Source organism: Schistocerca cancellata, chromosome 11, assembly GCF_023864275.1.
Source record: "Schistocerca cancellata isolate TAMUIC-IGC-003103 chromosome 11, iqSchCanc2.1, whole genome shotgun sequence".
Lineage (NCBI taxonomy): Eukaryota > Metazoa > Arthropoda > Insecta > Orthoptera > Acrididae > Schistocerca > Schistocerca cancellata.
Genome location: NC_064636.1, coordinates 94,028,931 through 94,042,660, shown reverse-complemented (window position 1 = coordinate 94,042,660; position 13,730 = coordinate 94,028,931). Strand labels below are relative to the sequence as shown.

The 13,730-nt window shown below is 44.4% G+C and overlaps 1 protein-coding gene across 1 annotated transcript in view; it reads right to left on the bottom strand.

Annotated features, from left to right (window-relative positions):
• Positions 1-608: 608 nt before the first annotated feature.
• The window catches only part of LOC126108254 (ice-structuring glycoprotein-like), a 33,138-nt gene continuing 20,016 nt past the window's right edge, over positions 609-13,730 (bottom strand). The window contains exons 4-5 of the mRNA XM_049913483.1: positions 9,257-9,652; positions 609-993 (exon numbers count right to left, since the gene is read on the bottom strand). Coding sequence (XP_049769440.1) covers positions 609-993; positions 9,257-9,652 — 781 coding nt within the window. The remainder of the gene's footprint in view (positions 994-9,256; positions 9,653-13,730) is intronic.

The window sequence follows — 13,730 nt, the reverse complement described above, 5'->3', positions numbered from 1 at the left end:
TGTGGTCTGATTGTGTTTAGTTAAATGTGGACTGACTGTATGGTTGCAGATGATGGTCGCATTATGTAGTGTGAATACTGCTACTAATATGTCATTGTTATTAAACACAACAGGTACGGTAGAGTAGAATGTTTGCTGAATGTGGATAAGTAAATTGAGTGTGACATCAGGAGCGAAAATTCTGGTGATAGAAGTGATACAGCGTTAATCTCGGTATGTTGCAAATTAGAATAGTCTGATGCAGCACCTTGCAGACTGCTGTGAAATACTTTTCAGCGATCAGATATTATAGAGCAGTTGTGTTTGTTCACAGTGAACTGTTGACTTTTGCCAAGTTTAGTCTGGAAGTGTACTCGAGACATTTTTCTTGAGAGAAGGATTGTACGTTGTTACCTGAATTATTTTGCTGTTATCTGGCGTTGTCTGGGTTTTGCTACAACGTTCCTTAGAGTATTTGTGTGCTGTGTGCTACTCGAGGAGGGCTGAAATTAGTGAGTCACAATAGGATTGAGTTCTTTGGATCTTTATTTAAAAAATTATGAATATTGCTCTCCTACAGATTCTTTCAGTTTCTGTTTTTTTGCACAGAGTTCGCTGGACTGTCTGCCTCATGACAGCATCTCCACCAGCCGCCTCTGGTTGTTCTGCCTGGCGATGTCCAGTGCTGTCCGCCCACCACGAGTTGTGGCTCCCCTGTCGGCCCCCGCGACGAGCAGCGCAGCCGCTACTTCTGCGCGGCCATTGAGTGCCGCCCAGTGCAGCGGCCTAGACCCACCGCCATCCCTGGCGTCCACCGCCGCCCCCGCCTCCAGCAGCAGCCTCACCACCTCGACGTCTCCCCTGTACGCTGCCCAGTGCAGAGCGGTGAACTCCCTCCAGTCGCCCCTCGCCCCCACGTCGGCCCCTGCGGCGATCAGCGCCGTCAGCTCCCCCACTGCCCCCCCTACAGCCGCCTGGACCAGCCTCCTGTCCCTCTCCTCTGCAGAGAGGCTCCTGCACAAAACACACAAACTGCCACTCTCTGCTACAAACACACAAAACACAGAATGAGGAAAACAGCCACACGAGGAAACAACTGTTGCGAATACAAATCTGTCCTGAAACAAACCTACCGTATTCCCCCCCTCCCACAGTACAAAACAGTGCGCAATTGTGTGCATTAATTAAATTCAGTACTTCTGTTCTATCCCCCTCATAAGAAAATCTTCATTCATCTTCCATTACAAATAGCATTATACAACCTCTGAAAGAATTTCATTACCACATTTTGTCACACTCATTCCTGCGAGTCAGCTCCTTTGCTCTCGGGACGCAACACCTAACCACTCGCTCACCTCCACTACAGAACAGGCTTCTTGCAGCTGACACTGGTCTCTGTCTGCAGCTTCACTGCCAGACGTCACACACAAGAAGAATCCCATCTCCTGGTCTTCAAAGAGACACTTTCCTGCTATGCAGGCAAAAGAATTTCACTGCACTTACCGGCAGTTTTCTTCATTCAGCCTCACCAAACACTGAAACTTTCTGACACATAGACAACAATTTATTCAAAACATATGAGAGATAAACACCAACTCGGCAACACCACCCCATAAAAAACTGTGTGTGTGTGTGTGTGTGTGTGTGTGTGTGTGTGTCAGACTTTATGGCCTCATAGCATACACACATGTATTTAACATGTGCTATCATGCTCAAAATCATCTGAACGATCTCAGTTGTCGTCCATCTTGATGTTTTTGCGGCGTAAGGACTGTTCCATGAAGTTTCTGGCGTGCAGCCGCATAAATTCAGTGGTTCGGTCCTCGGGTTTAAAAGGACGGACCAAGTGCGGCAGCGTCACTCACCACAGCTCACTCTGGAGATGGCGGGACGGTGTTCGGCCGAAATATTAGGAGAAGAGGCTGAATTTATGCGGCTGCACGCCAGAAACTTTATGGAACGATCTGAATTGTGTTTCGCCTGATTTGTAATCAGTCCTCGTAACATTGTTCCTCTGCTCTGTTTTCGGTAAGTCTTTGCCTGTACAAAATGTCCACTCCATGAGCCCACAAGAGAAAACTGCTCTGTGTGATTATCGGTTTACATGCAAACTGACACTTCGATAATGCAAATACCAGGAATCGTGTTATTGGACATTGCACAGCCATTACGCTTGCATATTCAAATTTATTGTAATAAATGAAACCTCAGAAAGCAGCATCCTCCTTTAAATGACACGATGAAAGTTTTCTTACTGCGCTACTATCCGGGAATGCAATCTAACAAATAAAGAAGAAACATCTCAAGTATGGTTTCAGTCACAAGTAACAAACAGTGTGCAAGTTGAAACTTGAAATGATCTGCCATGAAGTTTCGTGTTTCCCGGATATTCGAACGCAGCACTTGATCGGATGGTTAACTAAGCACAATGAAACGTCATAAACCGTCATTTTTAACCTACAATGAGATAACAAACTGAAACCAGGAGACGAAAGTGTTTTGTGTAATGGGCATTAGAAACCAACACCTATCGACACTGACTTCTAGTCACGCGTAGACGTGATATATTGATTTAGTTCATGAGCAGCGAAATGTGGACATGTCATAATTTTAAATTCAATGATGAAAATTTTCTGCTGACTAGGAATCGAACCCTGGACACATCGTTGTTGACTACATACAAAGATACCTCGACTGTACTATTCTCTTTCACCAGTAGCCGGGAGTGGCATGTTTGAAACTGACACGACAGGACGAAAAGCTGCCCGTCTGACTTGGGACTCGAAACCAGTACCACCATTATTGTTAACAAAGCCCAGAGAATCGGTAAAATCAGAATAATTTCTCACATGTATTTTGCTGTGCTCATGCTGCAACTTAAAGTGACATGCCAGGGTTCGAACCCAGGGATGTGTCTCTTGTGAATGTCTTTATGACTTTGCAGACAAGTGGAGACAATGAAGCAGTGGAAATGCATCATCTGAAAGTGATCAAACGTGGCGAAAAGGAAGATCTGAGTTCGAATTCCAGTCCATCGTCAATATTTTCCACGTCTCAGGCTCGAATACAGTAAGAGTCAAGCGCGCTGCGGCCTTGTGCAGCAATTGGCTCATTGATTTAAAAAAGTATCGCTTAAGAAAGGTGACTGGTGACAGAGTTTCGACCCGGCGTGACTTCCGCCTCTGTCAGGGCCCAACCTGTAGCGACTCTCCTCCAGGCTACCGGAGGTTGGACAGATGCTGCTTATGCTTGGTAAAAATGATTGCCGGATGTGAGAAACGAACCCAGACCTTCATCATATGTAGCAAGAATCATTTCAACTTTTTATTAACTAGCAACTATTACCACGAATTAAAATTCATGCGAGTTGCGGTATTCGAATCCAGTACATGCAGACTAGAAACTCGCGCCCTTAACCCCTTTCCTTTCATTTAATTTTTTAACCATTCCGAGGTCTGGCACGACGCCTCCCCCATACCTGTCACCGAGTCGCTGCGCTATTTTCGCGCATAATTTTTTTATTTTTTTATTTCTAATTTTTTTTCATTTTTAGCACTTCATCTGAAAGACCATGTTTGCACACAAACTAACTCTGCTGAGAGCGACGCCTTCCAAGCTCTGTGTTCATGATGGTTTGCTTTCCGATTTATTTCGCAAGATCTTGTAACTCGCCCAATGCCTCGGTTCCCGAGGCTCGTTTGGAAAGTTGGTCTTCTGCCATGCCTGAGTACTGCACGCGCCGGAAGCTCCGTGCTGCGATTCCTGATACAGCGGGTGACGATGAGTGTAACGCAGAACAGCAGAAATCAGCGCAGTCGCTTATGGTTAAAAGGAGTTTCGACATACGGAACGAAGTGAAATAAAGTCTACTAAAAAGTACCACGTGTTCTGTCGTGAGGACCAGCTTTTCCTCCGAGTTTCCTTCAACACAAAATAGAGTGCTTCTGACCTACGTATTTCAAATTAGATTTCTGTTTCCTTAAAAATAAATAAGGCAGTAAGAAACACCGTTTAACACAAAAGAGCTTAAGGACGATACATTATGATGTTCTCGCGTTCACGCCTTTTTCTATTCACTTTGCACACTGCTCCACGTAACTGTATGCACTGAAACATGTTGCGGAGTTCCTCTCGCAGTTCCCCGCCTCAGCGACGCACGCGCTGCCCCGCGGCCCGCTTGTGCCCGGCGTGCGTGCGGCGACCCACCCAGCGCCCGCCCGCCTCGTATGCCTCTGCTGGCAGGTGGTGCGTTGTCTGTCCTCTTAGCCAGTTTACAGCATTCCTTCATTCACACGGCACGTCGCTACGATTCAAAAAAACTGCAAGGCAAGGAATTGGGAGTAGAGTTCGTGTTACTGTGGCTAACAATTGTCTGATAACTCACCAGATGCCCTTCACTTGAGCGCGTACGAACCTCGCCTGCTGTCAGGTCGTAGTTCTCTCACGTGCTGCCGACCACCCAGGTGGACTGCCTCAAGTTTCGCTTTGGTTGCTACTTTCCTGTTTACTGCCCTCTACCGAGTAGTTTTCACACTCGTTGGTAGGTGAGGGGTGCCGATGTTTGTCCAGATGGCCCTCCAACCGTAGTGCGGCTACTTTTGTACAGTCACGTTTCCGCTTTTGCTTCTCATTAATTCCACGTACATGTTCCTGACTTTTACCATATTCGACGGCCAACTCTGGTTTGAGTATAACTGAGTTGGAATCAAAATTGTTCAAAATGATAAAAGCCATTGGCGACGTGCCGTACATCTGTGGGTGGATTCGAGACAGTGGGAGTAATTTCGTCTGGTAAGTGCGGCGTGAGGGCCGTCTGTGTAGCTGACAGAAATCTTGCTGCTGTTTCACGTGGCATGGGTAAAACTTGTGCTGTAGAGATGCAGCTCATTCACCAGGAGTGATTCGCTTTTTTTAGCACAACGAATTGACGCATGGTGCAGGGAATGGCAATTTAACCTCAAGGTAGACAAGTGTAATGTGCTGCGACTACATAGAAAGAAAGATCCCATATTATTTACCTACAATATAGCAGGTCAGCAACTGGAAGCAGATAATTCCATAAATTATCTGGGAGTAGGCATTAGGAGTGATTTAAAATAGAATGACCATATGAAATTAGTCGCCACTAAAGCAGATGCCAGACTGAGATTCATTGGACGAATCCTAAGGAAATGCAGTCCGAAAACAAAGGAAGTAGGGGACAGTATATTTGTCCGCCCACTGCTTGAATACTGCTCAGCAGTGTGGGATCTGTACCAGATAGGGTTGATACATGACATAGAGAAGATCCAACGGAGAGCAGCGCGCTTCATTACAGGATCATTTAGTAATCGCGAAAGCGTTACGGAGATGACAGGTAAACTCCAGTGGAAGACTCTGCAAGAGAGACGCTCAGTAGCTCGGTACGGGCTTTTGTTGGAGTTTCGAGAACATAACCTTCACCGAGGGAGTGAAGCTGTATATTGCTCCCTCCTACATATATCTCGTGAAGAGACCGTGAGGATAAAATCGGAGAGATTAGAGCCCACACAGAGGCATACCGACAACCCTTCTTTCCACGAACAATACGAGACTGGAATAGAAGGGAGAACCGATAGAGGTACTCTAGGTACCCTCTGCCACACACCGTCGTGTGGCTTGCGGAGTATCGATGTAGATGTAGATGTAGACACTATTTACATTATAACTTAATAACTTTATTTTTAATACTATTCACTTACAGCGCTCTCCATTATAGATACGTTCCTTGGCATCACCAAAGACAGTGTAACACCGATTACAAAAGATTTTTCATAAGGCGCGAATAACAGAATGCTTCCAATCAGAAAAACACACAGTACAAGGAAATCTCATCAATGACCAAAGAAAAAGCATTGAAAATGTGTTAAGCAAATGAAACAGTCTAATGAATACTATGCAAGTTCGATAACGTTAGATAATTTGGGAGACTACATTCCTAATGCTATTTCTTACATTTAGCTGTAGAGTTCAGTAAACATAGAAAAGAAAACAATGAGGTGTACGCTGTAGTAACGCGAACGTATTGCAACTTACCATGTTAACCTTACAAGAAAAATATTCTAGAGTAAAACAATGTTCCCATAGCACAAATGCCCATAAATATTCGTGAGTAGGCGAGATATTGTGCCCTTCCTGCACAAAAGGAGGCTTTGACAATGCTCATCCCACAGTCACAATGAAGTTGTGTCACAGGACTACCACGAAAGTATGTGTGGAAAAGTAGCAGTGGGTGCACACACATAACGAACTCAAGTTAACAAGTTATTCAGTGCCCCAATTGAGTGACTACACTTGTTTCTGCATTTTAAAAAAAAAACTAGAAATTCTCTCTGGAGAAGACGAAACAACAGCAACTACGTTTCCAAATCCATAAGTTTTTTCACTTTTAGACCTACAGTGCACTGAATCAATTTAGGAAAAAAACTTATGTGGAGACGTTTTCTAAGAACTTCTTAACTGCTTGTGGGTCTGCGTGAGGATAACTTTGCTACAGAAGAAATAAAAAATTCTTTCCAGCGAGATTTCAGCCTACATCTAACACAGTCAGCCCTTTGAAGGGTTAATGCTTCACCCCCGAGCTATCGGAGAACCATCACATGTAGCTCGCTCCTTGACCCCGTAGGGGTCAAGTTGGATAATTTTCGGTGTAAAAGGTTAAAGTGGCTGTAGTTTCAGCTTGGAACGAGCTTTCTGCACTCGGAAACATAAATCTTCTAATCTATACCATCCCTTATGTTACGACCATTCAGAATGTTCAATGGTAACGACAGGAAAATATCAAGTAAATGCGTCAGGACGATTCTCTGCCACTCCAGGAACTAAGTCTGAGGTCACAGTGTTGAAATGAAATCAGTCGGAAATTTGAGGGAAGTAAAAGTAGGATGACTGCAGGAAGAATTAGAAGAAATCGAAAAGAAAAGGAACATAGGAAGGACGCATTCAGCACATGCAAAAGTCGGAACAACCTTCTGTGAAATTAAATGCAAGGATGACTACACAAAGAGTGTTTTAAACGCGCAAGAGAGAGCAGGTGGCAGAACATAGTACGTTAAAGACCTCTTTGAGTGGGAGGAACTAACAGATAACGTGACAGAAGAAGAGATTGAAGCCGAATTGGAAAACGTGTGGGACTGGCCATTACACTCATAATTTCACAAAGCTCTGGAAAACTTGCGCACAAACAAGGTGGAATGGTTAGTTAACGTTCCCTCGGAACTTACATGAGCGTTTGGGAAGGTGAAAATCAAATGACAATTCAATTTTGTCTGTAGGATCCATGAGACGGGAGTCATAACAACAGACTGCCAGAAACACCCCATCCAGACACTACAGAGGCGAGCAAGGGTCGATATTGCGACAGCTTTCGCCCAGTGAGCTAAACAGCTGATTAATCCAAATTACTAACAAGAATAATTATAACACGTAGAAGAATCGAAGGTAAGACTGAGGATCTGTTCGAGGACGCTAAATTTGGAGTAAAGGATCGAGAGAGGCCTATCAGACCTTCGACCTGATAGTGGAAGGAATGTGTAAGAAAAATGCAGATCTTTATTGGATCTGTAGATCTGTAAATGACGTTTGACAATGTGAAATAGTGAAAGTGTACGAAACTTTGAAAAAAATAGGTATAAGACATAGGGAACAGCAGATAACACAGGATATGTACAGTAATCAGGAAGGATTGGTGCTTTGATTAAAGATGGTGAAAGACAGCGATGCTGGTAGTCTCCACAAATATTCAGTCTGAACACTAAAGAATCGTTGGTGAAACTGAAGAAACTTCCAGGAATTTAATTAAAACTGAGGGTAAATAGCATTTCATTGATAAAATTTCCTGGCGATATTTCTTTCACTGAAAGTGAGAAAGAATCACTGGAGTTGGTGAATGTAATAAATAGTCGAATGATCACTGAATTAGGATTAATGAACAAAAGAAAGAGGAAAGTATTGGGGAGTGGCGGACATAACATTGATGGCAAAGTTTACATCAGAATTAAGGACCACAAAGCTGACAAATTGCAGGGATTCTGCTATGTGCGAAGCGTATTTACACTTAGGGACAAGGCTAGGTTGTTATAAAAAGTTGTCTAGCACACGAAAACAGGACATTCCTAGCAAAACAAGGCTACTGGTACAAAAGATAGTCCTTAACTGGGGAAGAAACCTGTGAATGTATGTTTGTAACAAAGTACTGTATGAAAATGAATCATGGATTACGAGAAAAAACGAGAAGTAAATCGAAGCATCCTAAATCGGTGCTATTAAAGGATGTTGAAATTAGGTGAACTCATACCAGAGGAACCCTGAAACGTCCCTCCAGAATAGGTGAGGATAACAATATGTGGAAAACCGTGACATGTACAAGGGTCAGCGTAATAGGTTGCATGTGAAGTCATCAGAGAACAAGTGCCATGGTGCTAGAGGTAGCTGTAGAGGGTAAAACCTGTAGGGCAGGACAGAGATAGGAGCGCACAGCACAAGTAAGTGTGGACTCTGGGTGCTCACAGCACTCTAAACTCGTTGGTCACACAGACAGAAACATGGTCAACAGCAGGCAGAGTTTCTGCTTCGCATGTGTTTTGTTACTGGGACTGGCTGTTACTCCACACTGCGGCGGGTCGACCAAAGTCGTCCACACCCTGATGAGCTGACGCTCTGCCCACATTTGCTTCTCTTTGCTGCTTGACGAGCATATTTGTTGTTATTAGCGGAAATTTTATGGCAAATAATTGTTTTTCTTTTTGTCCTGTCTCAGTGCTGCCAACCACCCCAAATGGTCTCACAAACATGTGTTTATCTGACCCCTGCTAGACCATTCCAATATGCCAAGAGTGCTGGACGTTTACCTCTTTTGACATAGAGAGTCACACATTCAGTGCAATCACAGTGGCTCCCTGCCACCAGATTTTCTGTGTACGACGTCGGCGTATGTGCCTGAATTATCGCTGACATTCGCTGCGTGAGAATAAATCACTGAACTGTTAACAATAACTCACTATTTTCCCTACCAACCTATTCTAAATGACTCTCTCTCTCTCTCACGATACAACCTCCTATCATTTCGATACAGCCCCATTATTCATGTGACTGTATTGTTCTGATTTTATTCCCAGTTCGCTTTGCTTACCGTCATTAACTCTAGACTCTGCACTTACACTTTGCTTTTCGGTATTTAAATCTTATCTACGACAGAATGGTCGTGTGTGTGTGTGTGTGTGTGTGTGTGTGTGTGTGTGTGTGTATGGTGAGAACTCACCGCAAGCGAGAGACAGTGGCGTCATCAGGCGCAGGAGTCGTGGGCGGTGCAGCAGCAGCAGCAGCAGCAGCAGCAGGAGTCTGGCGGGTTGTGCCGGCAGTGGTGGCGGCGGCAGCGGCGGTGGCGGTGGTGGTGGTGGCGGAGGTGGTGGCGGCAGTGGTGGCGGCGGCGGCGGCGGTGGCGGTGGTGGTGGTGGTGGAGGTGGTGGCAGCGGCGGCGGCGGTGGCGGTGGTGGTGGTGGCGGAGGTGGTGGCGGCAGTGGTGGCGGCGGCGGCGGCGGTGGCGGTGGTGGTGGTGGCGGAGGTGGTGGCAGCGGCGGCGGCGGTGGCGGTGGTGGTGGCGGCGGAGGTGGTGGCGGAAGTGGTGGCGGGCCTCAGCTGTGCAGCGGCTGGTGGGCTGCACACACAGAGAGAGAGAGAGGCACAGTGTGAGCAGGCGTGTCCTCGTGGGGTCCTGGGGATGGCCCACTGCAGCGCACGCACACACTCATACACTCACGCGGAACACACGCTGACAACAGGAGTAGCGGTCCAGTAAATACAAATGAATTACCAGTGCGGTAATCACATTCAGTTGCACCACCTGAGTTCCCCACAGCAGTTGCTGACCATACCACACAACAGGAAGTTCAAAACCAAGCATGAAGAAAATGTACATACAGTGCCTGACACTTACACGAAACTTAATTACAGACCCACTGTACGGGCCAGCTCTGGTACTATCATTCTCAAAAGTATCCGAATGATCTGAACTGGATTGTGCCTCTTTGTACGTGACCCACATAACTTGACTACCTCGCATTTCATGTGCACCCTTTTAGATATTGTCGTTTTACTATATATAATAAACGTCGTAGGACTGGTTGGGTACCAATCCCTGAAGTCTGGCATCTGAGACCAGTAGAGACCAAAGTATGTGCTTCAGGTAGAGACATTTGTACGTCTGCCTGTCTTTGTAGCTGTTATAATGGTAACAGACAGTCAAATGTTAAGGACAGGTGGCACTTCCAAAATTTGAAAAATATCGTGATTAACACTTTGAGCTACTTCTCAATTTCCTTATTTAACAACCACTTTTGAAATATGTATGACTTGTAGGACAGCAGCTCCAGAAAAAATTTCAAGACATCTGGCTTACCATGCGCAGTCATTACTGAACAGTCCTCTGTGGGACTTGCTCATCAGTTCGAAGCTGGTTCTGTCCACACCGCTCCCTGTCTGAGAGACCCCCTACTATGTGTGGCGGAATTACTGCAAGTCTACACTCTCTGTTCTGTGGTATTTGTATGACTGCTTCAGCGCCTCAGCGTCTCTGGCTATCAAGGAGGTTAAGGAGGAAGGTGGTGGTGTATATTTGGTGTATAAGACAGACCTGGAAGTATTGGAAGATTCCAGATGTATTATATCATTCCCAGATAGAGAATCCAATGAACTGCAAGAGGTACGCACGAGCAGACCTAGGGTCACTTAGTTATGGTGGTGAACAAACTGAAAAGAACTGTTAGGAGCAATCAATGTGCAGATAAATGGGATACTGAAGAGCTGACGAATGAAATGGGTTCTTCAACTTCTGTGAGACTGTAGATAACGCGATAATGAATGTCTCAGCTGGAATTTCAGGTGAACAGCAGCTGGTGTCTCTGACAATGCGAAACACGAAAATTGAACAGACAAATGTTGGAGCAAGGAAGGCAACTCTAAAGAAATCTTAGCAAACGGAAAAAATACATAAAATGATTGATGAAAGAAAGAAATACTACAATAGTCAGGGAAAGCCAGGAATAAAGTATTACAGGCCGCTAAGAAATGTAACTCTAATTTCGAGGGACGACGAAGTAGAATGACAGCAGTAAGTTTCAGGATAAATAAATAAAAAGTGATCGTAGGATGCACACATTCAGCACATAGAAAAGCCTAAAGATCCTTCTGTGAAATTAAATGCAGGGATGACAACACCAACACCCATCCGTCCAGATGTCAGGCTCTCAGATCGGTGCCAAAAGCTGTTATGTCGATGGAGTATGAACCGAAACAGGGCACGTGTAAACGGCAGTTAAAAGTATCACGCGAGCTGCCAAGCACGGGAAGAGCGCATCGGTGAGTAACTGCATCCTAGATCTCGCGTGGATGAGAAGGTATAACGTTCAAATACCACTACTGACAACCGTGTTGGCGCGAAGCTGTTACATGGGTCAACATGTTCCTGACATGTACAAAGACTTTCCGGAGTTTGTAGCAATGTTCTTTTGACAGTCTGCTTCTTTTCCTCCGTTAGTGGAACACCATGTACTTATCATTGATCTTATTATGTTGTCTATTATTGATTATTGTTATTGCTGTTATTTCCACGTGTGCGATGCAATTCTTTCTTTATTTTTCTGTTCTGGTTGTATATTCTGTAAAACTACTAAAGCACTCTACAGCTTTACTGCTTTCAGTGAAACGAACCGAAAGTGGACTACCAAGAGAACATTGCTGTGAACTCCAAACAGCCATTTTACATGTCATGAGCACGTCCAGTATTAGAATCACAATATAAGCGAGCTTTGGAAGGCTTAAGATCCAATAAGGCAGATCATATAGGTAAAATTCCATCATAATTTCTAAAATCATTGGGAGAAATGGCAACAAAACGACTATTTACGTCGGTGCGTAGAATGTATGTGTCTTAGGACTTCGGAAAAATACCATCAACCCAATACAAAGACTGTTAGAGCTGACAAGTGCGAGAATTACCGCACAATCAGCTCAGCAGCTCATGCATCCAAGTTCCTGACAAGAATAGTATACAGAAGAATGGAAAAGAAAATTGAGGATGTGCTAGATGACAATTAGTTTGGCTTTAGAAAAGGTAGAGGCACTAGAGAGGAAATTTTGACATTCTGGTTGATAATGGAAGCAAGACTAAAGAAAAATCAAGACACGTTCATAGGATTTGATGACTTGGACAAAGTGTTCAACAATGTAAAGTGGTGCAAAGTGTTCGAAATTCTGAGAAAAATAGGGCTAAGCTATAGCTAGAGATGTGTGGTATACAATATGTACAAGAGCCAAGAAGGAATAATAAGAGTGAACGACCAAGAGCAAAGTGCTTGGATTAAAAAGGGTGTAAGGTGGGGATGTAGTCTTCCACCCTACTGTTCAATCTGTACAAAGAAGCTGGAATGAAATAAAGGAAAAGATTAGGAGTGGAATTAAAATTCAAGATGAAAGGATATCAAGGATATGATATGCTGCTGACTTTCCTATCCTGAGTGAAACTGAATTAGCATCAGAATTGATGGTCATGAAGCAGATGAAGTTAAAGAACTCTGCTACCTGGGCAGCAAAATAACCAAAGACGGATGGACGAAGGAGGACATCAAAAGCAGACTAGCCCTGACCAAGAGAATTCTATTGATATAAAACATAGGCCTTAATTTGCGGTAGAAATTTCTAAGAATGTACATATGGAGTACAGGACTGTATGGTAGTGAAACATGGACTGTGGGAAAACTGGAATAGAGAATCTAAGCATTTGAGCTGTGGTGCTACTGGCGAATGTTGAAAATTGTGTGGACTGACGAGGTAAGGAATGAACTCATTCTGTGTAGAATCGGAGAGGAAAGGAATATATGGAAAACACTGACAACGTGAAGGGGCAGAATGATAGCACATCTGCTAAGAAATCTGCGAATGACTTCCATGGTAGCAGAGGGAGTTACAGAGGCCAAGGACTGCAGAGAAAGACAGAGATTGGGATACATACAGCGAATAATTGAGGACATGGATTGCAAGTGCTACTCTGTCATGAAGAGGTTGTTGGCACAAGAGAGGAATTAGTGATGGACCGCATCAAACCAGTTAGAAGACTGATGACCCAAAAAAAAAGCGCGTCGTCCCATATAGCACTTTCACACATAATACGGTATAAAATTTAGGGTCGTTGGGTTGTGAACCCATGATCTTTGATACAGGAATCTTAGGCTCTATCAACTTCCACATGAAAGCAACATACGTTACATACTCACAGTTAGGCTTGTGAAGTGCTCTGTAGTCCTGGTGTTACTTTTAATTAACGTTTATGTACTCTCTGCTGGACAACAGCAGACAGCACGAACTAAATCACAGTTTTTGTTGATAAGCTATCGACCTACAACTTTTGGTACTGATCTGAGTGTCTGACATCTGCAGGGTTGGGCGTAAGAGTTAGAAAAGAATTCTGCTGCTAAGTGCAGGGGGCGGGGGGGGGGGAGGAAAGAAAGAGAGAGAGAGAGGGGGGGAGGGGGGAGAGAAAGGGATGGCTGACAAAAGTACAATGAGCACCTCCATGAGGGAGGGACTATTGAATGACATGATGGAAGGGAAACTGAAAGTCGAGCTGGAAAACATAGCGGACTGGTCATTAGACACAGAGTTTAACAAAGCTCTGGACGATTTGTGCAAAAACAAAGCGAATGGTTAAATAACATTCCCTTGCAGTTTATATGATGCTT